The sequence below is a fragment of the Nymphalis io genome, chromosome 11, assembly GCF_905147045.1.
Source record: "Nymphalis io chromosome 11, ilAglIoxx1.1, whole genome shotgun sequence".
In the NCBI taxonomy this organism is placed as follows: Eukaryota; Metazoa; Arthropoda; class Insecta; order Lepidoptera; family Nymphalidae; genus Nymphalis; species Nymphalis io.
In genome coordinates, this window is record NC_065898.1 from 7614834 (window position 1) to 7640555 (window position 25722).

The 25722-nt window shown below is 33.7% G+C and overlaps 3 protein-coding genes across 3 annotated transcripts; 1 reads left to right on the top strand and 2 right to left on the bottom strand.

Moving 5' to 3' along the window:
* Positions 1-753: 753 nt before the first annotated feature.
* Positions 754-2587, bottom strand: LOC126771936 (transcriptional adapter 3). Its single transcript, XM_050492113.1, has one exon. The coding sequence runs from the start codon at positions 2316-2318 to the stop codon at positions 924-926; it is 1395 nt and encodes a 464-aa protein (XP_050348070.1). The 5' UTR covers positions 2319-2587; the 3' UTR covers positions 754-923.
* Positions 2588-3469: 882 nt separating this feature from the next.
* LOC126771919 (zinc finger protein ZFP2-like) lies at positions 3470-15740 on the top strand. Its single transcript, XM_050492089.1, has 15 exons — positions 3470-3948; positions 4090-4359; positions 4575-4720; positions 4887-5031; positions 5826-5963; positions 6760-6900; positions 7031-7117; positions 7444-7549; positions 8733-8955; positions 10270-10375; positions 11068-11188; positions 12791-12949; positions 13430-13598; positions 14692-14781; positions 15287-15740. The coding sequence occupies exons 1-15, from the start codon at positions 3657-3659 to the stop codon at positions 15329-15331; spliced, it is 2238 nt and encodes a 745-aa protein (XP_050348046.1). The 5' UTR covers positions 3470-3656; the 3' UTR covers positions 15332-15740.
* Positions 15741-16053: 313 nt separating this feature from the next.
* On the bottom strand, positions 16054-17268 carry LOC126771960 (twist-related protein). The gene has a single exon (XM_050492153.1). It carries the CDS (start codon positions 17209-17211, stop codon positions 16348-16350), a length of 864 nt encoding a protein of 287 aa, XP_050348110.1. The 5' UTR covers positions 17212-17268; the 3' UTR covers positions 16054-16347.
* Between the last annotated feature and the right edge of the window lie 8454 nt (positions 17269-25722).

The window sequence follows — 25722 nt, forward strand, 5'->3', positions numbered from 1 at the left end:
TGGTGATGAATTCATGAAAAATATTAGGTATTTTTATTAATTGTTTATATTGTAGGTCCTACAAATATATATATATTTTATTATAGTGTTCTTATCATAGAGTAAATTTTTTATAGAAATCATATTTTCCTAAAATAATAATAATAATGTCCTCCAGACCGATTTCGGCCACGGCGGTCAATCTCAAGACAGATATTAGCCAACTGGGCAAGAGATAAAATAGTGCACAAGTGTGTGCGCAAACACAGGTGCACTCTCTATTCCCTAGCTCTCTTAATCCAATGGGAAGGCAATTCGACACGACCGCAAAGAGTTCAGGCCCAGGACCAACGGCTTTACGTGCTTTAGAGGCATGAGAGTGTGAACACTTCCAACTTCCAGACTCCAGCCTGCAAATGAGAATTTTCAGAAAAACGCAATAACTTTTTAATGACCTGACTTGGGAATTGAACCTAGGACCTCCAGGTCTGCAGCCTAGCATCTAGCCCCCAGACCAATAGGCAGTTTCCTAAAATATACTTTTAGTGTCATCAAAATTTTATGTAAAATGGCGAAAAGTTCTTCATACTCTTGAATTATTGAATAAAACTAAAGTAATGTATATGTAGTAAAAAATACATAATTTTAATTCTTGACATAATTTACAAATTATTTTGTAAAAGTTACAATATAATCTTATGTGACATTGATGAAAGCTATTTAGCAAAGAATTTTAAAGTTATAATTAAATGCTAATTATCTTTGTTATAGAACTTAATGCTATTACTTCTAGACATAGTAATAATTGAGTAAAAATTGCAAATTTCAAATAACATAAAAATATGGCATAGATCAAATTAAAAAGATATTAATTAATACTTATTTTATTTATTAAACCAGCTTTAAAATTACAATATTTGCAAATAATACAATTTAAAAACTATTTAGCTTGTGTTGGGTCCTGTTAAAGGCAATGCACTAATTTCTTTGTTAAGTCTTATCTGTTCATTTATGGCACGCCAAGCATCTTCCTTCTCTTTTTTAGTTATAGGTCTCTTCTTTTGTTTTGCAGCTACCATTTTTTTATATGTATCAATACATTCCATGTCTACCTGATCCAGTTGTTTTTTCAAGTTCAGTCTTATCATCTCCTGTTTACATAAGCCTATCAAATTTTTCAGATTCCGACAATTTTCTTTCCTTACTGCAGTTAGTTCTGTTTGACACTTCTTAATTTCTGCTAAAATTTCATCATCAGCTGGATTTGTTAGTGGCGGCAGGTCTTCTGGATCCAAGATACCTTGCTCAACTAATTCCTTTCTAAGGCATTTTTCTAAAGTTAATGAGTTTTTGTAGCTACTTTTAGTATTTGTTGTTTGCTTTACTTTTATATCAGGGACTTCATAAGGCATAACATTTTCTTCCATTAAAGCCGACACTAGTCTCTGTGTTAAAGGCCCAGTAATCATATTATCTGAGGATTTTTCAAGTTTTTTCCGTAAATTTGATGCATCTGGTGACATTCCTGATTTTTGTTTATTTGGATTTGCAGCATTTTGATCTTCTGTCAAATGCTCATCTGCCCACACTTCAGAATAATGTCTACCCAATGGTGGGATAGGAGGAAGTGTTGTATTACTACTCTGTACCATAAGCGATTCAAGAAACTTAATATCATCAAGCGTGACAGGGGCACAGTATGGGTCTACAGAATTCCAGAATTTGTATGGAATATTATTCTTTGGCAAAGCTAACTGAGATAGTTCTAGTTTAACAGAATTGTCAGAATTAACAGTGTTGTCATTTAAATAGTTGTGGGATGCGCCTGAGGAAGTATTACTAAAGTTTTTTAATTTCGGTACCTTAGGCTGGTTGGATAATTTAGCATAATCTTTGGTTTTCACTAATTTGTCTTCAGGAAACTTTCGTTTCATAGAATATTGAAGTTGTTTACCAGCTGCTTTACCTTTCTTTTCTCTTTTAGATTCGTTGGTATCGATACTTTCAATTTCTCCTTGAAAATACCTTATGCGTAGGGCTGTATTACAAAGAAGCGACTCTAATTCCAATTGTAAAGCATCAAGCTCATCCATGCCAATAGGCTCATCGGCAGATCTTGCAGATATAGCAGTAAATCTTGGTAAACTTATAGCATTATCCTGCTGTCTAATGTATGGTATCGGACACATATCTGTTTTTGTTTTCCCTGCGGATATAACACCTGGTATTTTTGCTGGTTTAGTGTAAGGTGAAACACCAGGACTTGAAGGTTTGCCATTGTCATGACCTTTACTGCCCAATCCTCTTTTATTGTTATGATGCATTCTCTTCCCCATCATTTTATTCAAAACAAATTTACCCGCGTTAAAACTTTTGCACACATATATAACTATAAGTAATTAGCGTCAGTTTATAATTTCAAAACTAATATACACCCTAAAATTTACACACGATATTTGCAATGTTAAATATAATTATGTGTGATATAATAACTTTACACAGTTTCCTTTAAAATTAATGAATTATTTACAAATAACTATAAAGTAAAATAACAATGTAGTCAACAAGATGGCGACCTATTTTTCAACCATTTGATTGCCATCATATACCATTGCAGTTTTATTCAGTAATTGACATATCACTAAGGTTGCCATTTTCGAGGTCAATTTACAAAGTGAACACGCACAGCATACACATTTTTGAACTCTAAAAATTCAATTATCGCTTTTATAACAGTTTTTGTGCAAAAATTGGCAAAAGTTTTGTGTTAAATACCTTTTCTCCAATAATAATCTAATTGCTTGCATTCATTTTTAACGTTTCAATATGAATTTATAAAAGGTATTTTTATACATGTAAAACATACTGAGATTGATATAACGTGATTATATACATATTAATTCTATGAGCATTTATTTAGTTGTATTTTTGTAATCGATTTTTATAGCTAACTACTGAACAGTTTATCCTTTACCATAATGTTATAATGTTACGTGCTTGATCAATTCATCATTAGTTTCTTAATCTAGGTACTGTAATAACGTATATTATATATGAGTTTGATATCGTTTAGTATTATATTACGGTTTAGCCAAAACGTCTTGATCCATTAACATTATTTGTAGTTGAATTATAAACGTTTGTAGATATGTGATTATTGTAATATAATAATTTATAATCCTATTTCTTCGATAAGTCTACTTATGCATTTAAAACAATACGTAATTGATTTGGTATTATACTATACAATGGAATGTGCTATATTTAATGTAATCATACAAGTAAAAAGAAGTAACACTCTTAAATAACACTGACTATACTATGTTATATTCAGTAAAATATACAGTTTACTTTTTGTTGAATTATTACTAATATTGTATATCGAAAATCTTTTTATAGTCTGTATTTCTCGGCGAATAATCATAGACATTTTCTTTATATCACTCTTGCTAGTCTCTATGGTTAGAAATCATTTTTGTCTGTATGTTAACGTGATGTGCTTTGCTTTCTGCTTACAAGTGTGAAGTTCTTCAAAAATGGACTTGTGTTGAGAATTTAGATACAAACTAAACGTCAATTGGCGAGATGAGTTGATAGTTAAATGTTTACAAAATAATGCAAAACCCTTTGACATCAATAGTCACAACGCATTTTTATAGCTCAGAGATCCAGAGTAAATGACGTTTACTATGGGAGATTTAGTATTATATTGCCCTCTTTGTTGTAATGCTACATTTGATTCGAAACAGTCTCTCATTGAACACATATCTATTATTTCTTCAAATTTAGTATGTCCCTTATGTACAAATAGATTTTCTTCGATAGATCAATTTACTGATCATTTAAAACTCGATAATTGCGAACTTGTAAATGAAGTTCAAACCATTATATTTGAAACAAATACACAAATTGAAAGTAATGATAATTCTGAAGACAATACAAAACTTAAACTAGAACTTAATGAAAATGGTAAGAAAATTATAATAAACAAACTTGACACTTTAAATGGCAGTTATCCCCAAATAATATACAATGATATCCCAGTCACAAAATATATTATGTAATTTCAAATCATAACAGGATGTTTATTTAGTGATCTTCTTATTACAGGAAATAATTTACAAAAAGATGATTCACAAAATCAAATATCAGAACACACAGTTAAAGTTAGCAATTCAGATGAAAGTAAAATGTATGTTGAGTTGTTAGGCAAGCAAATGCTTAAGCCATATCTACAGACCCAAGAATTAAAGTTGGTGAAGGAAGATGGACAGAGTCGATATGTGATTCTCGCCGATGAGGATTCTGTTTTAAATCAAGGTGTTTCAATAGTAACTAAGCAAAACATTGATGGGACTATATCTTTAACTGCTCTTAAAGGTAATAATATCAATTTGTACTTTAACATTATTGGTAAACTAGTATAATATGGATGATCTACTTAATTTCATTCATTCAATGATAAACATGTTTTTATGTTTATAATTTGTTATTGTAAGATATATTTAAGTGGATTTCTTAAGGAAAAGATCCTTAATGAGTTTATATAGAAGATTGAGGTACTTATATTTATTTAAATATTAATACCATGATAGATGAGGAACCAGATACAAGTACTTTAGAAGAGGATACTGACAAAAACCAGGATGAAATATACAGTTGTAATGCATGCGGTGTATCATTTTCATCAGTTTTGGAACACATTCAAAACTATCATAATGATCAAGATGTTGTGGTTGAGGTATGAACTTGATTACTAGGAAATAAGTAATTAGTTTATATTTAGTTGATAAAATTTCTTCAATTAATGTATATAATTTCTATTGTGCATGTTCAATTATTTTTTTCTTATGAATAGAATAATGTAGATATTGCAATAGATTATAACAAAGTAAATTTATTCAAAGGAGCCTCTTGAAGTAAATAGTATTCCAATAGAATATGAAGAAGTTGCTAATGAAGAAGTATTAGAAGATAAGCAGCAGTCGAGACGGATGATAACTGAGACAGGAGATATTATTGAAACACCATTAACAGAAGATGAAGAAACAGGTACTATAATATGACTTTTCTATAAATTTTTACCGTAGAGTTAAGTAGGATGATGGTTTCTTGAGTAGGATAAATCTGTCTGTTTAAGTATGTTTTATCAAATAAACAAACTCACTTTTGCATTTATAATATTAGTAAGCCAAAAATATATTTTTTGTAATCCATGGATAAAGATATGCTTTGTGTCAACAAATGAATGAACACATAGGAAATGAATTATGTTATATGTATGAACTGAATACTTTTTTTTATTTCTTTATCTATTTGTCTAGATTTTGTCTGTCTATATTATATCAACATAATGTTTATGTATAATTTGATGCACTACTATGCAAATCCTTTTGATTTGACTGAGTGATAAAAGAGAGGTCTTATCATATAGAGTATAATTTAAGAGAACCTTATTGTTCAAGATGTAAGTTATTTTATTATTTTTTTAATATAAGTTATTCATATATTATATTATTTTGTTTGCAGTCAAACAAACATTTGTGCAATTATGGAAGGCTTTTTAAATAACTTACATCTTGAAAGGTTCTCTTAAATTATACTCTATATGATAAGACCTCTCTTATATGAATACACGAATATAATATCCTGGGACATTTTTCACACACGGCCAACACATACTTATAAAGATAATTACTCCCAGACTCAGGACAAACAGACCTGTTCGTGCACACAAATGTCTGTCCTGGGTGGGAATCGAACCCACAACCTTCGGCATGAAAGGCAAGTATCTACCAACCACGCCAACGGGCTCGTCAATAATATGTTCTATTTATTCATTACAGTTCCGAACAAGCCAGTTAAGGTTGTCATACCAATAAAGACAGATTCAGTAGACAAACAGGGACGTGCGTGTACACGGCGATATGTACAGATAGACAAATTCTGTAACAGCATCATAAAAGACATCAAACCAACTGATGGTATGAAATTTCGTTGTATAAGAAATAGAAATAGTTGAGTTAGTATTTGCTGATTTCAAGGCAGGATATATATATGAATTTAAATGTATTTGATTGACGTAACTCTGTAATTAAAATGGAAAAGAGTAACTATTTAGTTTCTTGTCGGTTCTTCTCTGAAAAATTTACATTTGGAAACCGGAAGTATCTTCACATTTAATAAAATACTTAATGTAATAAATTGCAATAGTAAGCAATGAATATTATGAATTATCAAAGAAAACTTTTTTTTAAAATAAGCATTTATTTTATATCCATGTTAGTACAAGGATTTAAATTTATTATAATATTGTACAGTTAGAGAATGAGGGTGAACAGAAGCCTTAAAAATGAGAATGTTTATGAATTTTAGTGTAGGCAATTTTCAATAAAGCCGAGGTGGCCCAGTGGTTAGAACGCGGGATTTTTAACCGATGATTGTGGGTTCAAACCAAGGCTAGCACTATTGATTTTCATGTGCTTAATTTATGTTTATAATTCATCTATCATATATCTTCAACGGTGAAGGAAAACGTCGTGAGGAAACCTGCATGTATCTAATTTCACTAAAATTCTGCCACATGTGTATTCTACCAAACCACATTGGAGAAGCGTGGTGTAATAAGCTCTAAACCTTCTCCTCAAAAAGGAGAGGAGGCCTTAGCCCAGCCGTGAGACATTCACAGGCTGTTACTTAATGTTAAAATTTTCATAACTTATTTTTCAATTTAAGACGAGAATGATTGATATGTTAAATTGAAAAAAAATGTTTTTTTAGATAAAAATGGTCCATTTCACAATGTGGTTGTGAAGGAAATGCAAACAACGTCCGGTAACAAAATGCGGGTGTACAATTGTATGTCGTGCAATGTTTACGTCTCATCGCTGTCGGAATTCAAACTGCATCCATGTAAAATTTGTATGTATATTCTATGTAAATAGTTTCCCATCATTAATATATCATATATTAGTATAGTTGAAATATATATAATTAAATTTTATTATATTATTCAGAAACTAAATATAATTTAAAATTGATTTTGTTACAGTGAAGTACCCTTGTCCACAATGTCCAGTCGCTTATGAAAACTCAAAATCATTATGTGCACACATGAAAGTTCATAAATCAAAAGGAGGTACTTTGAACAATAATAACTAAGATTGAGGTAAAAGGAATTAAGGCCTCCTCTCTTTTAGAGGAGGTGGTTTGGAGCCTATTCCACCATATTGCTCAAATGGTGGATAGTGGAGACATGTGACAGATGACAAAGACTTCCATTAGTGTAAAGCAAGAGATGAATTATAAACACAAATTAATTTCATGGATATTCATTTGCACTTATCTTTGTTTGAATTTGCAATCATTGGTTGAGATTCAAATGTTGTAACCACTGGGCAGCTAGACTCGGAAATACTAAAAAATATTAATTGCAATTTATAAGATTATTTTTTTTCATTTCAGAAAATAATTATGTAGCCCCTGTGAAGTTCGAATGCGAAATTTGTACAACAACATTTCCTACCAGCAAGTCGTTAAAATTACACAAGAGGATGCACGACCCTATCAAGTTAGTGAGAAATTAATTTGTATGAAAAGTTGTAATTGCAGTTACTAAAATACTTTACAACAGAAAATTTTACCAAAAAAAGACGTAATAATAATAATATCCTGGGACATTTTTCACACACGGCCTTCTGATCCCAAATTAAGTTTGTACCATGGAAACCAAACAACTGATATACTACATATACTATTTTTCTTTTGTAAATACATACTTATAGATAATTACACCCAGACTCAGGACAAACAGACATGTTCATTCGCACAAATATCTGTCCTGGGTGGGAATCGAACCTTCGGCGTGAAAGGCAAGCATCCACCAACCACGCCAACCGACTCGTCAACATTTTAATAAATAATAACTACTTCAAGTATCAAAATTGCAATGGCAATATCGGTCTCCGCAAACAACCGAATAAATCATATTAAAGCAATATGCCGATGCTTTGGACGGTAACTACGGTAATGGTACTAAATATATATGCAAATACATGATGATGGGCTTTGTACAAGCCCGTCTGGGTAGGTACCATCCACGGATCCTCTATTCTTCCGTCAAACAGTACTAGTATTGTTGTTCCGGTTGGAAGGGTGAGTCTCATTATATGAGGGTGGGGGGCTTGGTACAAAGGTTGTCGATTATTTGTATACAGTTCCCATTCGGAAACTGTATCATGTGAGGAAAACAAGCACTACAAACATAAACATGTAGAATTCCAAAACATGACAAACGTCTCGTTTTGTTTATTTGTTATTAGCGAGGATCGAACTTGAAACCGCGACTGATAGCTTCTTGAATTTAATTGGTCTATTAAATTGTTTATTAAATGTTATATATTCCATATTTAGGTTTTAACATCACTCATACCTTTTTTATTACTTTACCCAATGTCAACAGACAAGACAAGACAGGTGCACTCTGAATGTAATGTATGAATGCGATAGTTATATACTATTAACTTCTATGCTAACCATATATTAAAATTGCTTTGCGCTTTTGCGAACGCGTTAAACTGTTACTCCACCCCCGTGTGTCTTAGTTTTATAATCTTTTTAATAAGTAGGCTAACGAAAAAAATATTTTCAAAGCGGTTTCTGAGATAAGTGCGTTGAAATAAAAAGCTTTATATCAATAGTATGGATAGCAAAAAATATTTAATAATTTTTTTAAGTTAAAATTTTGTTCTCAGATCTCGTCCAATAGAGCCTCCAGTGGATACCTCTGAAGGTAACATAGCAAGTAACAACAAGTTCCTATGTTCGATATGTGACAAGTTGATACCTATCGACTACCGGACCATACATCAGAACTCGCACAAGGGCAGCAATAAGATGAACTGCGACATATGCAACAAGAAGTTCCATTCTCAGGAATATTTGGATATGCATATGAGTGTGCATAGTATAGATAAGGTGAGATAAAAATAATATACTTCAGATTAATAATAATAATAATGTCCTCCAGACCGATTTCGGCCACGGCGGCCAATCTCAAGACAGATTAGCCAACTACGCAGGGGATATTATAGTGCACGAGTATGTGCGCAAACACACGTGCACTCTCTATTCCCTAACTCATAATCCGATGGGACGGCAATCCGACACGACCGGAAAGAGTTCAGGTGCAGGACCAACGGCTTTATGTGCTTTTCGAGGCACGGGAGTGAACACACTTCCAACTTCCAGACTCCGGGCTGTTACTGTGAAATTTCTGACAGAAAAACCCAATAACTTTTTATTGGCCCGACCTTGGAATTAAACCCAGAACCTCCGGGTCTACGGCCTTACATCAAGCCACTAGACCAGCGAGGCAGTCAGTTCAGAATAATAATGGGATGACAAATGACGTCACCTCTATTCCTCTCTCGTTCGCACACTCTCGATATCTATTCTATAATCCAATGGCAGGAAGATTAAAGATAAACAATCCTTAGATTTATGTACATGTTCCATACGATTTGTGACTAAAAGCTTTTGCTTCATTATTGCACTAAAATTACTAATATCCACTTTTTACTTCCAAATTTCTATATCAATTTCGCGAACGTTCAAAATTGATTTTTTCATACTGATTATCATAGATTATTTTAGATCTCAACCAATGTACAGTAAAAAAGCCGAGATGGCCTAGTGGTCAGAACGCGTGAATCTTAACCGATGATCGTGGGTTCAAACCCGGGCAAGCACCACTTCAATGTGCTTAATTTGTGTTTATAATTCATCTCGTGCTTGACGGTGAAGGAAAACATCGTGAGGAAACCTGCATGTGTCTATTTTCATTGAAATTATGCCACATGTGTACTCTACCAACCCGCATTGAAGCAGCGTGGTGGAATAAGCTCCAAACCTTCTCCTCAAAAAGGAGAGGAGGCCTTAGCCCAGCAGGGGGACATTAACATTGTTACTCAACCAATGATTTCATGTCAATTCAAGGTCTAATTATCTTTTGGAATAGGTTATTTTATACTTTTTATAAGTTTGAGTTATTTTGGTTAGTGAATATGTACCTTTATTTATTTTCATTAAAAATAACTATTAAAAACATAAACGGAAATATTCAACACAATGATTTTTTATAGTTTTATATTATATATTGAACCTCCTAAAACTTATTTTGCTACTTTTATACCGAAACTTCAGTATATTGTGCTATTATGATTACTGTGTATGCATTCTATTGTTTAAATAACATTGTTTGTAGAACTTTTCGAAGTGGTAAAATTTCAGGTAATAGTCGGCAAACAAGACAAGTCGCTTCCGTACACGTGTCTATATTGCAATAGGAAGTTTGCAAGACCCCACGAAAAGGTGAAGCATGAAAGGATACACACGGGTAATTTTTTTTTTATATTTGGGTAATACTATTATTATTATCAAATGTTTGTATTGAATTATAAGATAAATGTATTAAGTTAAAGTAGTGCCAGATAAATTTCTTACTATTATGATAGTGAAATACAAATGCCAACTTTTTAAATTTGGAATGATTAAAATCTCCTTGGTTTGTTTTAAGTGAAATATTTGCAAAGATGCCGCTTATCATAGTGGATTTAATATATATATTTTTAATTAAATTTAACTAAAAGTCCTGATTCTACCAGAAACAATGTCTTTGCTTTCCTATGTTATATGTATAGGTCATAAGTATAGCGGTATTTCAAGTTCTGACGAAATAGCTTATTGTGTGCACCTGCGGCCTGCGTGCACGCGCGCCTGTGTGTGCGTGTGTTTGTATGTGTGTATAAATCAGAATCAGCATCATTGTTCATTTTATCTGACGTGTAATTTACATAAACAAAAGATTAAATCGGCTTGTTATAAAGGGTAGTTTGTAGCAGCGATATCTATCAGCTGATGCTGTGTTCGATTCTCAGCTGCAAAATTTTCTTATGATGCATTAATTAGTTTTCGTTTAGATCCCGAAACTTCTGTGCGCATTTTTCGGATTTCGTCTCCGCACACACTCCAACTTGATATATACGGGATATGAAATGAAATATATATAAAGGAGACTCTCGTCCTCAGGCGAGAAACCTCACTCGTGCGAGATCTGCGGCAAGTCGTTCCGCGTGTCGTACTGCCTCACGCTACACATGCGCACGCACACAGGCGCACGTCCCTACGCCTGTCCGCACTGCAACAAGAGGTCAGACAATCGCTGCGTACGCTTAACTTTACTTACTTTATGTTTTATTGTGGACACTATAACAACTGATGTTTTAATAAACACAATAACACATTAAAAAAAATGTTGCTGAAATTCCTAATATTACTTTCTAAATAAAATGTATAATTTTTAACTATTTTTCAACTCATATATATATAAAACTAACGTGAAAATTTATAATTAATATTGCAACCAACCGGACACTTGCTTTTCTGTTATTAGCATGCTGAAGAATAATATACCTTGACACGGCTTCGCTCGCATATATGTTAGTTAAAAAAAGTGTTTGTTGCGCTTTCATTAATCTAATTTTTATTAACACTGAACTAAACTTACTTTTTTCTGAACTAAGCAAGTCTTCATAAACATGTTGTCCCTTTAAGAACAATCCTAGATATTCTTATAAACAGAACACAATGCAATGCATATTTTATTTAAAGGTTTAGGAGACACCATAATTGCTTCTGAAGATATTTGGCACACAAACACTACAAAATAATATATAATATGTTCGAATAAATAGATAAAAAGCCGAGATGGCCTAGTGGTTAGAACGCGTGAATCTTAACCGATGATCGTGGGTTCAAACCCGGGCAAGCACCACTGAATTTTCATGTGTTTAATTTGTGTTTATAATTCATCTCGTGCTTGACGGTGAAGGAAAACATCGTGAGGAAACCTGCATGTGTCTAATTTCATTGAAATTATGCCACATGTGTATTCTACCAACCCGCATTGGAGCAGCGTGGTGGAATAAGCTCCAAACCTTCTCCTCAAAAGGGAGAGGAGGCCTTAGCCCAGCAGTGGGACATTAACAGGCTGTTACTGTAAATAGATAATTTAATTTTATAGGGTTATATAGTGTACAACACATTTCTATTGTTATTAAATTTATATAGTCTTTCAATCATATTTACAATAATGCTACATATTTATAATAGGTGGTAGGTACCTCTCACTATTAAACATTACACAGTAATTCTTAGTACTGTTGCGTTCCGGTTTCAAGAATGAGTAAGCCGTTGTAACTACAGGCACAAGGGACATAACATCATCGTTCCCAAGGTTGCCAATATCTATGGGCGGTGCAGACTTGACATCCGGTGGCTTATATACCCGCCTGCCTACCTATACATTAAAAAAAAAAAATTATAAATAATAAATAGAAATGTGAGTATAAAATAAAGTATCTAACAAATTTTTACACGTGTACAAATATGTTTGCACTGTACTTATATATTATAATAGTATTTAATATTACACGGTTTTTAAATTAACATTAATTAATTTCAAGAACGAAGAAGTAAATTAAGCGTTAAAAAAATATTACAAACGTGCTAAAAAAAACCTACTGTTTCGCTCATAAAAGGAATGACTTCAATTTGTTTATTCCGTTATTATACCGTTTGTTATTCGATTTATTGCACTGTATATTATCAATTAAAACTGAAAAAAATTCATTTGATCAATTCATCATGTCTAGGCCAACAGGAACACATAGAAACGCCAAAATTAGAAAAATCATCATCATCATTTATAATATAAATATATATTATATAAAGTTGTAATGTATTCCAACAGATTCAAAGCGCACAGTGTGTACAATCACCACTTGTTAACACATTCGGAAGTGCGCGCGTACAAATGTCCGTACTGCCCCAAAGCGTTCAAGACGTCGGTTCAGCTCGCCGGCCACAAGAACTCTCACACTAAACCCTTCTCTTGCCAGCAATGTAACAGGTATTTTAATTTCAATGAAATTTTATATTATTTTTATAATAAAGAGTGGTACCCGTGATTATGTCAAAATCATCGATCAATTTATTAATCTCAATTTTTATGTTTTTTTTCTTCTATATAATAGTGGGTTGTTTAAATATTAGATAAAGTGTTAAGTGCTTACTGGTGGTAGAGCTTTGTGCAAGCTCGTCTGGGTAGTACCACCCACTCATCGGATATTCTACCGCAAAACGGCAGTACTTGGTATTGTTGTGTTCCGGTTTGAAGGGTGAGTGAGCCAGTGTAATTATAGGCACAAGGGACGTAACATCTTAGTTCCCTAGGTTGGTGGCGTATGGTTAACATTGCTTACAATACCAATGTCTATGGGCGTTGGTGACCACTTACCGTCACGTGGCCCATATGCTCGTCCGCCTTCCTATTCTATAAAAAAAAGAAAAAAAAAGTGCAATACTGTAACAGAAGTTGTTTATGCGTCAGACCGTTCGCGTCATTGTACGCGGTGCGCGTGCACATGGAGATCCACTCGCGTCAGAACAGCCTGAAATTCTCGTGCTCCATGTGCGGTGCGAGCTACGCGCGGGCCTTCGCCCTCAAGGACCACATCAAACAAGTGCACAAGCAGGAAGTCGACTCGCCCGACCATCTCGTGAGTTAAATTATATCTACAATACAATATACACACATACACATACACGAACACGCACACGTACGTACGATTACGTGTGTACATAACACGTTCATACGCAGACAAAAGATATACAAGTCTTGTCGATTTCAATAGTAAAGTTCTAGAAACAAATCCCGGGTCGCACCACGAAATGTTATTTGGTTTTTAATCAAAAAAATCTCAGCAGCAGTTCGGAATTAGTTATGCATTAGTGATATTCCATACTCGATGGAATTCCATTGGGGATGTGAGATATGGCTTACATTTCTTACAATGCCTATGGCCCATATGCTAGTCCGCCTACCCACAGTAAAAAAAATACTGTGCTTATTTTAACAATAACCGACGCGCGATTGGACGTACTCTGTAGAGCCCTCTCTGTTTTCTGTTCTAGTACTACTATTTCTGCTATGGTATCGGACAGATCCAAAAACATCTGCTCCGCAATATGCTATTACATTGATATTTACCGACATGACTATAGGGCCGAAACACTAAAATTCAATTCGTCGCATCTCTTTACTGGTGCTAGGGCTTTGTGCAAGCTCGTCTGGGTAGGTACCACCCACTCATCAGATATTCTACCGCAAAACAGCAATACTTGATATTGTTGTGTTCCGGTTTGAAGGGTGAGTGAGCCAGTGTAATTACAGGCACAAGGGACATAAAATCTTAGTTCCCAAGGTTGGTGGCGCATTGGATATGTAAGCGATGGTTGACATTTCTTGCTAATGTCTAAGAGCGTTGGTGACCACTTACCATCAGGTGGCCCATATGCTCGTCCGCCTTCCTATTCTATAAAAAAAAAAAAAATCTCAAAAATTTGCGAGCTTGCACGACGCATCGCAAGAACTTGCGACTTAATTTTATATTCGTGTCGCAGCTACTTTGCAAATTCGCATCGGGCCGATTTTCAGAGTTATGTTTTGACCCTTTGTTAGCTACATCAGATTCCCTAATCATCGGAATACTGAAAGACAAGTGACGGCAATTTTATCAAATTATAAATAGATATAATATTCGTAAGTAAATCACCAATTTCGGAGCATTTATTGTTTTTGAAATTTAACAGACGATACTCAAAGAAGAAGACTGTATGGTGCAAGAGAACGTAGACATCGACTCGGACGGAATGCACCTCAATAAAGATCTGCCACAGGAGGTTAGTGCATCAGGCATAAGTGAAATCGAAATATAATGTTTTTAGTTGCATTTAAATTCAGTTAAAAATCCTTAACATTTATATTTTTTTGGATAAAAATATAGTAGTAGTTGCTAGATTTATTTCCTTAATGTACCTTAATCAAACAATCGGCATCATTAATCATTTAAAATGTAGGTAAGACTACAAAAAAAAACCGGTTATTTAATTTGTATCTAAAAAATTAAAAATTCTGAAATCTCACTTAAAAAGCAACCAGCATCGTAACGTCAAATGTTTGCACATTTGCACACAATGTATTACATGGTTTGTCGAAATGGTACACCGGATAAGTGGTCATCACCATAGCATTATTGGCATTGTCGGATATATCAATCAATGCGGTACCAACTAAACTTAAATCATAAGTCTTTGGCCTTAAATTATCTATTGTTGTGTGCGTGATATTATGTATTATATTTCAATATTTAATACATTTGGATAATATGTTTTTTTATAATTTCAGATTAACGAATTGGATATACATACTAACGAACTGATCGTTCCTTAATTTGTAAATTTTTAAATAAGTATATGTTGTTAATATAATAATCTAATAATCATTCGTGATACAGCGACTTGACTGGCTTACACGAAATATTCAATCTTGATGTAAAAATTGTAACATGAATTTTGAGGCAAATATAAACTTGTTTTTTATTATGTTGTAAATATGTATATACATATATATAGAATAGTGAATAAAAGGTTTTTTTTTTGTATTTTCACGTTTTTATTATTATAAATGTATCATAATTTTTTAATCTTGACTTTATTGTAATAATTGATCAGCCTTCATATAATTTGTACTTATGAAATGAAAATGTAAGCCAGTTAGTTAGAATCAACTTTACCGATTGTATTTGGATTACTATTTTAAAGTACTTCCAATAAAAGTTTTAATGTACTATATACATGTATTAGACAATAAATCAATTTTAAATTATCCATGTTTTTTTTTTATTTTAAACCTTCAAATTTTATTGACCTATTTTAATAGATACTAAATTTATTATATGCTATAGTTTCAGACCTAAAAGTCATTTAATCTATTAATATTAACAAGTTAATATAAATGACGTTGAATCTGTTATGTAAGATAAAACTTTATTATCATTTTAATCTACCTACTATTTCATGATTTATTTAAAATCCATTGAAATGAATGCACAAATTTCTTAATAAAAATCATGTTTAACATATAAATGTATACATTTGGAATTCACATTTTATAATTACATAGTCATTTTTGGTAAACAGCTGTATATTTAAACTTAACTAATGTTAGTCTTATAGTAGTTCTCAAATTATTCATTCGAATGAATTCCGTAATTATTTCATTTTTTGGTAATATAATAAAGTATCACATTTTCGTAATGATAGAATATTTAAATCTTATTATTAAACCTAATTAGGTACCTACATAATATTTCGATTTTTACAAATAATAAACAATTTATTATATTAGCGTTATGGAATAAAATAAGCGTCTTTAGATCGATAAAGATCATCCTAACTATAATACTATCACGATTGTCCATTGGTCCACTCGCCCTCCATCCTCCACACTGAGAAAGCGTAACTTAACTTATCTTGAGCCAGGTATTTTCCGTGCTCACTTCCCGAATCGCTTCCGATGTCACTACTCGAAGAAGATTCACTGTTAGACAGAATCTGATACAAGAACTCGATATATTGTGTGGCCAATTGCAGTGTTTGTATCTTTGACAACTTATCGCTCGGCAAGGACGGAATGATTTGACGCAAGCTTGCAAATGCTTCGTTTAAACTTTGCGTTCGTTGCCGTTCCCGTACGTTAGCCATTACTCGCTGTATCTGCATTTCTTCGAAAGATTGTGTTTTCTTCCGTGACGATTTTGATGACCGTTTTCTTGTTCTTCTTTGTTCCTCATTCTCATCACTGCGCTCCTCCGTTGAAGACCGGTATATAGTTTCTTCAATCTTCGGCAAGTCGGTGGGCTCGTAATAATTAGTTACTCTGTCTTGTGAATTCGAATCGTCAAAGTAGAAGCTTCTGGAGAACTGCCGTTGACGTTGATCCGCAATGTACATTTGGTCGTATGGTGGATATTGGGGTTGTTGATACTCTCTATCGTCTCCGTCAAATATAACGTTCGATGGCCATGGCTGTTGAAGCTGAGGTCGCTCGGAACCGTTACTCAAATCCATTAAATGCGTAGGCGATGATGGTGCAAAGCCTTGCATCGCCGCATCCCTTTTAACTTCCACTGGTGCGTAACCGTAATAACGGTCCTCTTCGAGGCAATCTGGATCTTCCTCGCGTTTGATAAGTACTCTATTACCACAACTTTCGTAACTCATAATTCGAGGTCCGAAAACCGGCAAACTGGTTGGGTTGTCGTGTAACATGCGCACGATGTAAGCGCAAGCGCTTGTAGTTACGAACTGAAAGAAGTCTTGCGCGATCCGCCCCTACCCGTCCCTTCATTGACAAGATACAAAAAAATAACCATTTCCACTGAGCGGGCTCTGATGCGCCTCCCGCCCAGTGCGCCGCCTCCTACCCACGACCGCGACTTTGTATGGGGTAGAAAGAGACAGCGATATTCAAGTCGATCGTTTTCTGTTTATCTTGTCCGTCATCTCAGAAATGTATTTACTGATTATACATAGATTTATAGATATTGGTTTGGTCGCCATAACTGATCGCATCGGTAAATGTGCATCCTGTCGGACTTTAGTGTTTTAACGTACTGATCATTACTATAAATGAATATTGTTTTTTAATAAATGCGGCATGTAATTTACCCAACGGGTTACATACTTCATACATATTTGTTTTTTTTTAATCGAATATATTTGTAAATTGACTTTAAATGAGTTTAAAATACTATTACTCTTAAGCAAATTTAAAACAAAAAAAAGAAAAATCGGCGCCACCCTTGCTTGTAAGTTTTTATGTCGTCTCGTCGCTCGGTCGCCCGTATTAGGTACTAAAAATATCCTTGACGTAATCGGACCAAGGAGTCGATCCCACGGGCAGACCCGCTGCGATCATGCCTTTACACGAATAATATAAATATTTAATATACATATTTGTCTAGCGCTCGACAGATTGCTTTGACGGGAGTCTGGATAGTATCAAAGGTAAGGCGGTATCACTAAAAGAACGCCATGGACATGTTTAGTATCATAAAATATTAAAGATTATCATCTTAATTCTTTAAGCTCTATTTATCATAAGCATACGTTTATATTTAACAGTATTTTTAAACTGTTACAAAAAGCAATTAAATATAAATTATAGGTATTCAACTGCTTATAATTAAACGGAATTCAGTTACATTTCAAAATTTAACGAAACTTTTTAATTTCGTTGATGTTCCTTAGCCCAAAATGGATAAAAAATTGTTCTGATATATTTTAATAATTTTATTTATAAAACTCAAATGTATTGGCTTTTTATCGTATATAGTATTATTATATTTGTAATTAGGTAAAGTAATTAAGAAGAGTGTTTAAACATAACATTACCTACGAAAAATAAACAACAAGAAAGAATATAAACTCTAGGGAATGCTGGATCTAAAACGTAACATGACATGTAAAACGATTAGTTGTATTTAAATTATTTTTGTACATGTAAGGGTTATTTAACTTTTGGAGTATTTTGGGAATAATTACCAACCGCAGCAGTGACGAACTCGACGATATATTTATAGGTTCATTATTGAATACATATTTTTAATTTCCTTTGAACTAAAACGATATTGTTCTAGCATAGAGTACTTAATCTTTACTTCAATTCTGTTCGCTTTAAAGTTGTTCAATGTTAAGGTTATACTTAAGTAAAAAATCCAACATTCACCATCCACCCATACATATATTTTGATATACCTATAACCAGTTATAAATATAATGTAATAACTGATATCCACGCTGATGAAATTATGACTGAGTTATAATTCTCATAGTTATGGCTAACACCTATTAGCCTTTAACCGAGACTCCTTTTGCATCATCTAGGCTACTTCTATATAAAATATCATCAAATTATGAGGTAAAAAACTGATGGACTGAGATTTACTTCACATTAATCATATAATTTTTATAGTACCTAGGTAACTACAATATACGCTGAAGACATTTTGATTTTTTACATATAGGTATATCTAACAGTCCTCTGAACAAAGTTTGGATATAAGTAGGTAGGCTAGGTAAAGCAACTCAGTTTTACCAGTGTTCATTTTGGCAAACTGTTTTTTCGTTCTGATGACCATCTTAAAATATATATTTTTGAATATTTTGTCTGTTTCCGAGATAGAAGACTGTCCCTTATTATAATCCTATCTATTCCAGTGGTTGGCAAACCGCGGCTCGCGAGCTGCATGTGGATCTTTGACTCCTCGGCTGCGGCTCTTCCACAAAATGTTTAGTTTTTGCCGGAAATGTCCACTCAGGCCTATGTGGGTCTTGGGGTAACTGTTCGGGGCGATGGCCCCCTGCAGTGGTGGCAACGGCGTCTGCAACTACAGATGGGTCACTGGATAGGATCATTGTCCATGGTGTTTAATTCGGGGCGTTCACGCCGTAGAGCGATCAAGCCTCGGCGATCAGCGGTATGTGGCGGAGTGGTGGGTCCGTGTTGTCTTTTCTCGTCGTTCAGCGAGGTCGAGCCCGTTGGTGGTTGCCGGCGAGCACCCATCAGCCAGCGACGAGTAAGTGGTCAGTGTTGAGTGAGTTCACGTGGTAGTCCTCTTGAGTCCGGTGGTCGCCGATGGTATGGCGCGATACCGTGCAGGTGCTGCGATCGTGCTCCGTCAGCGCGACCAAACATAGAGGAGCTCAGGTGGCGAACGTGGTCATCGAGGCTCTCCATACGCAGATCTCTGGCTATCACTACGTTCCTCACGTACAGCGAGGGGCTCCGGTGATAATGGGTAATGCTAGCGACTGCTGCGTCTTTAGTGTCTTGCGGATTGTTTTGCTAGCCAGCGCGAAACACGCTGGGGCTGCGTAGGTGAGTCGCGTGCGGACGTATGTTTTGTAAAAGCACAGTTTCACATGGAGCGGCAGGTGTGAAGCCAGTAGGGTTCTTACGGCGCGCGTCTGCGCTACCACGTTCTTCACATAGTGTCGAATTGAGAGCTTTTTGTCGATGCCCACGCCCAGGTACTTGACAGTCGAGGAACAGTCAACGGATTCCCCTAGAAACGACACCGGCGGGGGTAGGATATGTGCCCATCCGATGTGTAGCGCCTGAGTCTTCACCACGTTGACCTTAAGCCTCCAGTGCTCCAGCCAAGGGGGAAGTGCGTCCAGTGCTCGCTACATTTTGGTCACTGCATACAAGGCATTCATAGATGTAGTTATAAATGCAGCGTCGTCGGCGTACAGTGCTAGTGTAACACCGGTCGCAACTGGAATATCATCCGTGTATCTGCTGTAGCAGACGGGTGACAGGCAGCTTCCCTGGGATACACCGGCTCGGATGGGGCGTTCCTTGGATAGGGCGTCTTCAACCGCCACTTGAAAACGTCTGTCTTCCAAGAAGCTGGCCACAGTCTTAACTACTCGACGGGGAATAGTAGACGTAGACAGCTTGTAGATGAGTCCGGTGTGCCAGACGCGGTCGAACGCTTTCTCTATTTCAAGAAGTACTGCGACGGAATGTTCTCGCTTGTTGTAGGCGGTAGCGAGATGGTGCAGTACTCTTGAGACTTGCAGCGTTGTGGAGTGCTCGGCACGGAAACCGAACTGTTCGTCACGTGGCTGGAATTAGGGCGTAATGTGCAGCAGTAGTAGTTTCTCGAAGACTTTTGAGGTCGACGAAAGCAGGGTGATGGGGCGATAGCTCTCAGGAAGCATTATGTTTTTCCCCTGCTTGGGGATGAGGATGATTCGAAAATGTTTAGTGCAGCCACGGAACATTACTTATTGTCTTGCCTTGTAAAAGAAGAGTATTTTTTTTAAAATGCAAGCTTATAAAGGTGCACGATTATAGAAAGTAACAATAGCGTGGTTAGGCGGTTCAAACATGTGTTTCATTATTATCTCCGCGTAATTGTTCGCGCCCAAACGTACTTTTACAATTTGTAGTTAAAACAATTAATTTTTTTCGGCAGACACTGAAGCAAAGCTTAAGTTAAAAAAATGGCTCTCTGAATATTTTTAAATTGTGTATTGTCTATTATTTGCCTCTTTTGGATAACCAGGTTGCCGACCACTGCCGTATTCCAATCAAGGAGGAAGTAAAGATAAACAAACCATAGATTTAAATACCAATAATACTATATTATTCACTATAAACAGTTTTTGATTAATTTACCTATATTTATAATTTAACACTATTTCACCGAACTACTTTAACTACTATAATTTAACTTCAAGAACATTAACGCGGTCTTTTTTTCGCGAAACCATGGTGAATATAGTCGATTTTTCAAGATCTCGACCAATGATATCGCGTCAATACGATGTCAAAATTGTTTATTTGTCTTTACTCCTCTTGGGGTAGAAAGAGGCTAGTTATAACTTAATTAATAATAATATAACCGCACTTACTGTTCTAAGAACAAATACTTTTTCGCTCGAATACAATCATAAATGATTGTTGATTATTTGTTGTATTACGTAAATAAATAATGTATTAAAAAATATATACAGATGAAGTCTCATTGTAGGAACAATATTGACTGTCATTGGTTAAATTGCAATGGGTTTCAACCGGAAAAATAGTGCTTTATTTTTAAACATTTTACGTTTCTACAAATACTAAACTAACACATAATATAAAAGAACATTATACTATTAGCTATTAATTTAAAACGTTTGTTTCATTTAAAACAATTTATTTGCAAACATTTTAACATTGAAAACAATTAAATTTTTAAAAAAATGAAAATGAACTAATATTTTTACAGCACAGCCATTTTAAAAATAATATAAATTATTTTTTATTTTGTTATATATAGTTAATATATACTCATTTGAATTAAAATTTAAGTCGGCTTATTTTAAATTTCTTTGTTTATAAGCTAAAGTTTATCATTTATACTAAAAAACGCATAGAAGACAGGTATTAATTTCCGCGTAGCCTGCGAAATTAATGGCGTGCTATTAAAAGTATGACGTAGTTGAACTTATTGTTTTTTAATCTTGAATTAGGTGCCTAAGCGTTTATATCAAAAATTAAAGATAACGATGAAAGGTCATGAAACAGTACCTATACCGATTATTTGATTATATTTAAATCTTATAACATTTTTCAAATTATAATACAGTTAACAGATAAATTTATATTATTTTAGAGACAAACCATGCATCGTGTATAGTTGATATACGATTGAAATAAAGGTTAGGACGATTTCCTACATAAAATCTAAATATATTAGTATCAGTATTTGGAAATTGCTTAATGCCTCCCATATTCTTAAAAAAAAGTCTTTCAATACGGTATTAATATTTAAATCAGACTTGCATTCAAGATCTAAGTTTTTATGATTAAGGTTAGTTTTTTTTCTGTATGCTTATTTATATATATGTAAATATTATGCTTGTTTTCGTATCATACACAATATAACTATAATTTTAAGTTTAAGAAGTGCCAAATGCTTCTGCAAGATTTAAAATTCCTTTTTAATTGTTTATGACTCACTGTCAACATCTGCTGAACACTCGGGGGAATCTCTAAAATATTTTTGCTTCATTCATAAACTTAAATGCTCTTACCGTTATCTAAAATTTTAGAGTTTCTCACGTTTTAAGCTTTAGTCTGATAACATTTAAGCACTTATAATTAAAAAGCTTGTATACTTTTACAATTACTAAATAAGTAAGATATTATTTCGAACGTTAAATAGGTACTACCTACCTAAACTTGTTAAATTATAAACTTATTCTATGTTCTGCAATAATTGTATGTTAAATATGTTTAAGGCTTGCCACAATATAACTAATAGAGATAGGTATCTACTTAAATAATGCGAATAATAACTTCGCCAAATTGACGGATCACGAATAAATCTAAAACATTCAACATCGACACGTGTGATATGGGATAATATCTAGGACCGATATGTACCCATATCCCAGAGCTTCACGGAAATTATAAATTGTCTTGAAACCTTCTTGTGTAGTTAGATATAACACGTCTTGTTAGTAATGGTACAGATGTTTTAACCAAGAGATTAACGCCGAGGGAGTTTATTTTGTTAAGAGTTTTACGACACCACCGTTTATTTTCAAACTTTACAAGTTTGCGCTTGTAAGTGACACCTGCTTGAGATTACTAGAATAATCAGCAAGGCCCTTTAAAGACATTTGGAGCACATATAGTATTTTCCATTAGAAGACATTTTTTATTAAATTTGTCCAAAGAATAATCCTATAAATCAATTATTGTTTTAAAAAATATTGGCATACTAAAATAATAATAATATTAACCTACAGTATATTTCTTTATTAAAAAAGATGCAGATATGTATAACACAATACAATAAAAAAGTAAATTATTATTATTTACGTTAATTATTACTATTTTACTATACTTAATGACTTTAGGTTAAATCTACAATGCGGTTAAATTCAAATTTAACAGAACGTAAGTAGGTAGTATTTTCGAATATATTCAGAGAAATTAAACAATATTATATTATTAAAGACCGTCCGAAGCATATAACAATAAAATACGGAAAATGCTCATTCCCACGCAAAGTTAGTCCACAGCTGCGTGCAGTATGCCAAAAATAATGACAAGATGACCATTGTTTCATAATAAAAACGGAGATTAGGTTCAAAACGGCAATATCGTAATAAATAATAAAACGTCTTGGAAATGTTCAGTGCCATAAAACATCTGCGAGCCTTCGGCAGCTGTAGAGGAAAATACGTCACACGCGTGCCCAATCCATAGACGAAACCCATTACCTGGTATGCTTGGACCGATAAGTAACTATTGTTTGTTAATTTGTCGATTTCTGAATATCAATGCTACTCAACATCTGGTGAGCATTTAACTTTTTTAAATAAAAGGTATTAACATTTTTAAGAATTAGACCAAAAGATAATCCGTTTCTAATTACCGCAGTAGTTCCTAAAAATATGTTTGTATTATTCCATATTTAGGTGCTTAGTAACTGTTACGAGAATAAAAGACAAAGGATTATTTCTAGTAGTATTTTATAAATGTAAAGTAAGAAATAAAAACATTGTTATATCAATTGACAAATGAAATAAATAGTATAAATATATTTTTGTTGATAAAAATATAGTCAGTAATCTCAGTAGATCTATTAGAGATAAGGCCGTTTTTGCATCGAACTTTTTTTCTATTTTCCATTGCGATTTTTTTAATTGAGTACAAGTCTTAAAGTAATTGTTTTACCTATTTCGCTAGGCAATAATAAAAAATACACAAATTGTAATTTTTTTTAATTGATTAATATATTACTTCATGGTCCAAAGCGTTACCAATTTCTATACGATTTATATTATGCAGTCGTTATAGTGTGAATTAGGAATAAACAACCAAGTATTCAAACTTTTCTATTTATTATACCTTATACAATAGCAATAGCAATACAATAAAAAATATTTATTTTTAGAATTCACACAAATTATTATCAGTAAAAATAAGAAATTATAAAAATTTAAACAAATACACAAATTTTAAATAAAATCTGATTGTTACTATGACTACGGATTTCAGGGTACACCTCCAGCGAGTTGAGCACAGATGCGTCCCATGTGTGGTGCTCTCTCTCGACGCCGACGACGCATGAATATGTACTCCATCACTTGTGTAATATACAGGGATAGTCTAGTTTATATTAATGTTAATGAAAAATACAACAACAAATAACAATAAAAAATATAAAAATTCAATTTATATCAACAATCACTATCACCATTGCCTCATTGAGGTTGTTAATTAATTTTGTCAATAATCATATATTATTATTACTTTTTTGTATGTTAAATATATGAATTCGATTCTTATTTATCCTACTGTTCGTAATTAATCGATCTATCCTAATGAGGTATGTAGCGTGGTCACAGCAATGTCACCCTGCATTGTCCGGCCCGTTCACACGAATTGTTTTGTTTCAGCAGATGCATGTAACGCAACCCCGCGGGCCTACCTACTCGGAACCATGCCAACTACCTAATTACATACCATGGACTAATCTAAACATTTGCCTGCTGCTCTTTATATATTCTATATTAATGTAAAATCAAAATTACTAAAGAAAATACATTTGAATTCAATCAAATATATTCAGGTTTTTATTTTTCGGGTTAGATAGTTTTGTGCCACAAGTTTTGCACAAATATCAGGTATATTTCATGCAATTTACAATGTTGCCTTTATAGTTAGTGCTTTGCTTCTGAGGATCTTAGCGTGAAGCTGTAAGTATAGTCTAAAACCTTTCTCAATGAATGGATTATCTCATGTAAAAATAATGATTGAAAAATGGACTAGTTATCTCGATAAGCGCATTAAAATATACATACACTCGAGCTTATTTATAATAGAAATAAAGGTAGGATAAGGTTAATTAATTCCTTGTTTTGAAGTAGGTACCTACTTAATAAAAAATATTAATTACTTTTGGGAAAAAATTAATACAAATACAAACGTGTTAGATCCGTAATGGCAAAGTGGACAGAACACGTATAATAGATAGATAATATAACCCGAAGATCGCAGACTTTATTCCCGGCAAGCACTGTTGAGATTTCACATGTTGTTCATAACATCTCGCGATTGGCGTTTGAAGGGAGATAAAGGCAACATGGACTGTAGCTACGTTGTGGAACTGGTTCACCCCCCTTTAACTGATATGTATTATATAGCAAGCTAAATTTAGATAAAAACTTGAATTTAACTAAAAAATTAACGTTACCTAAGCACTTGAA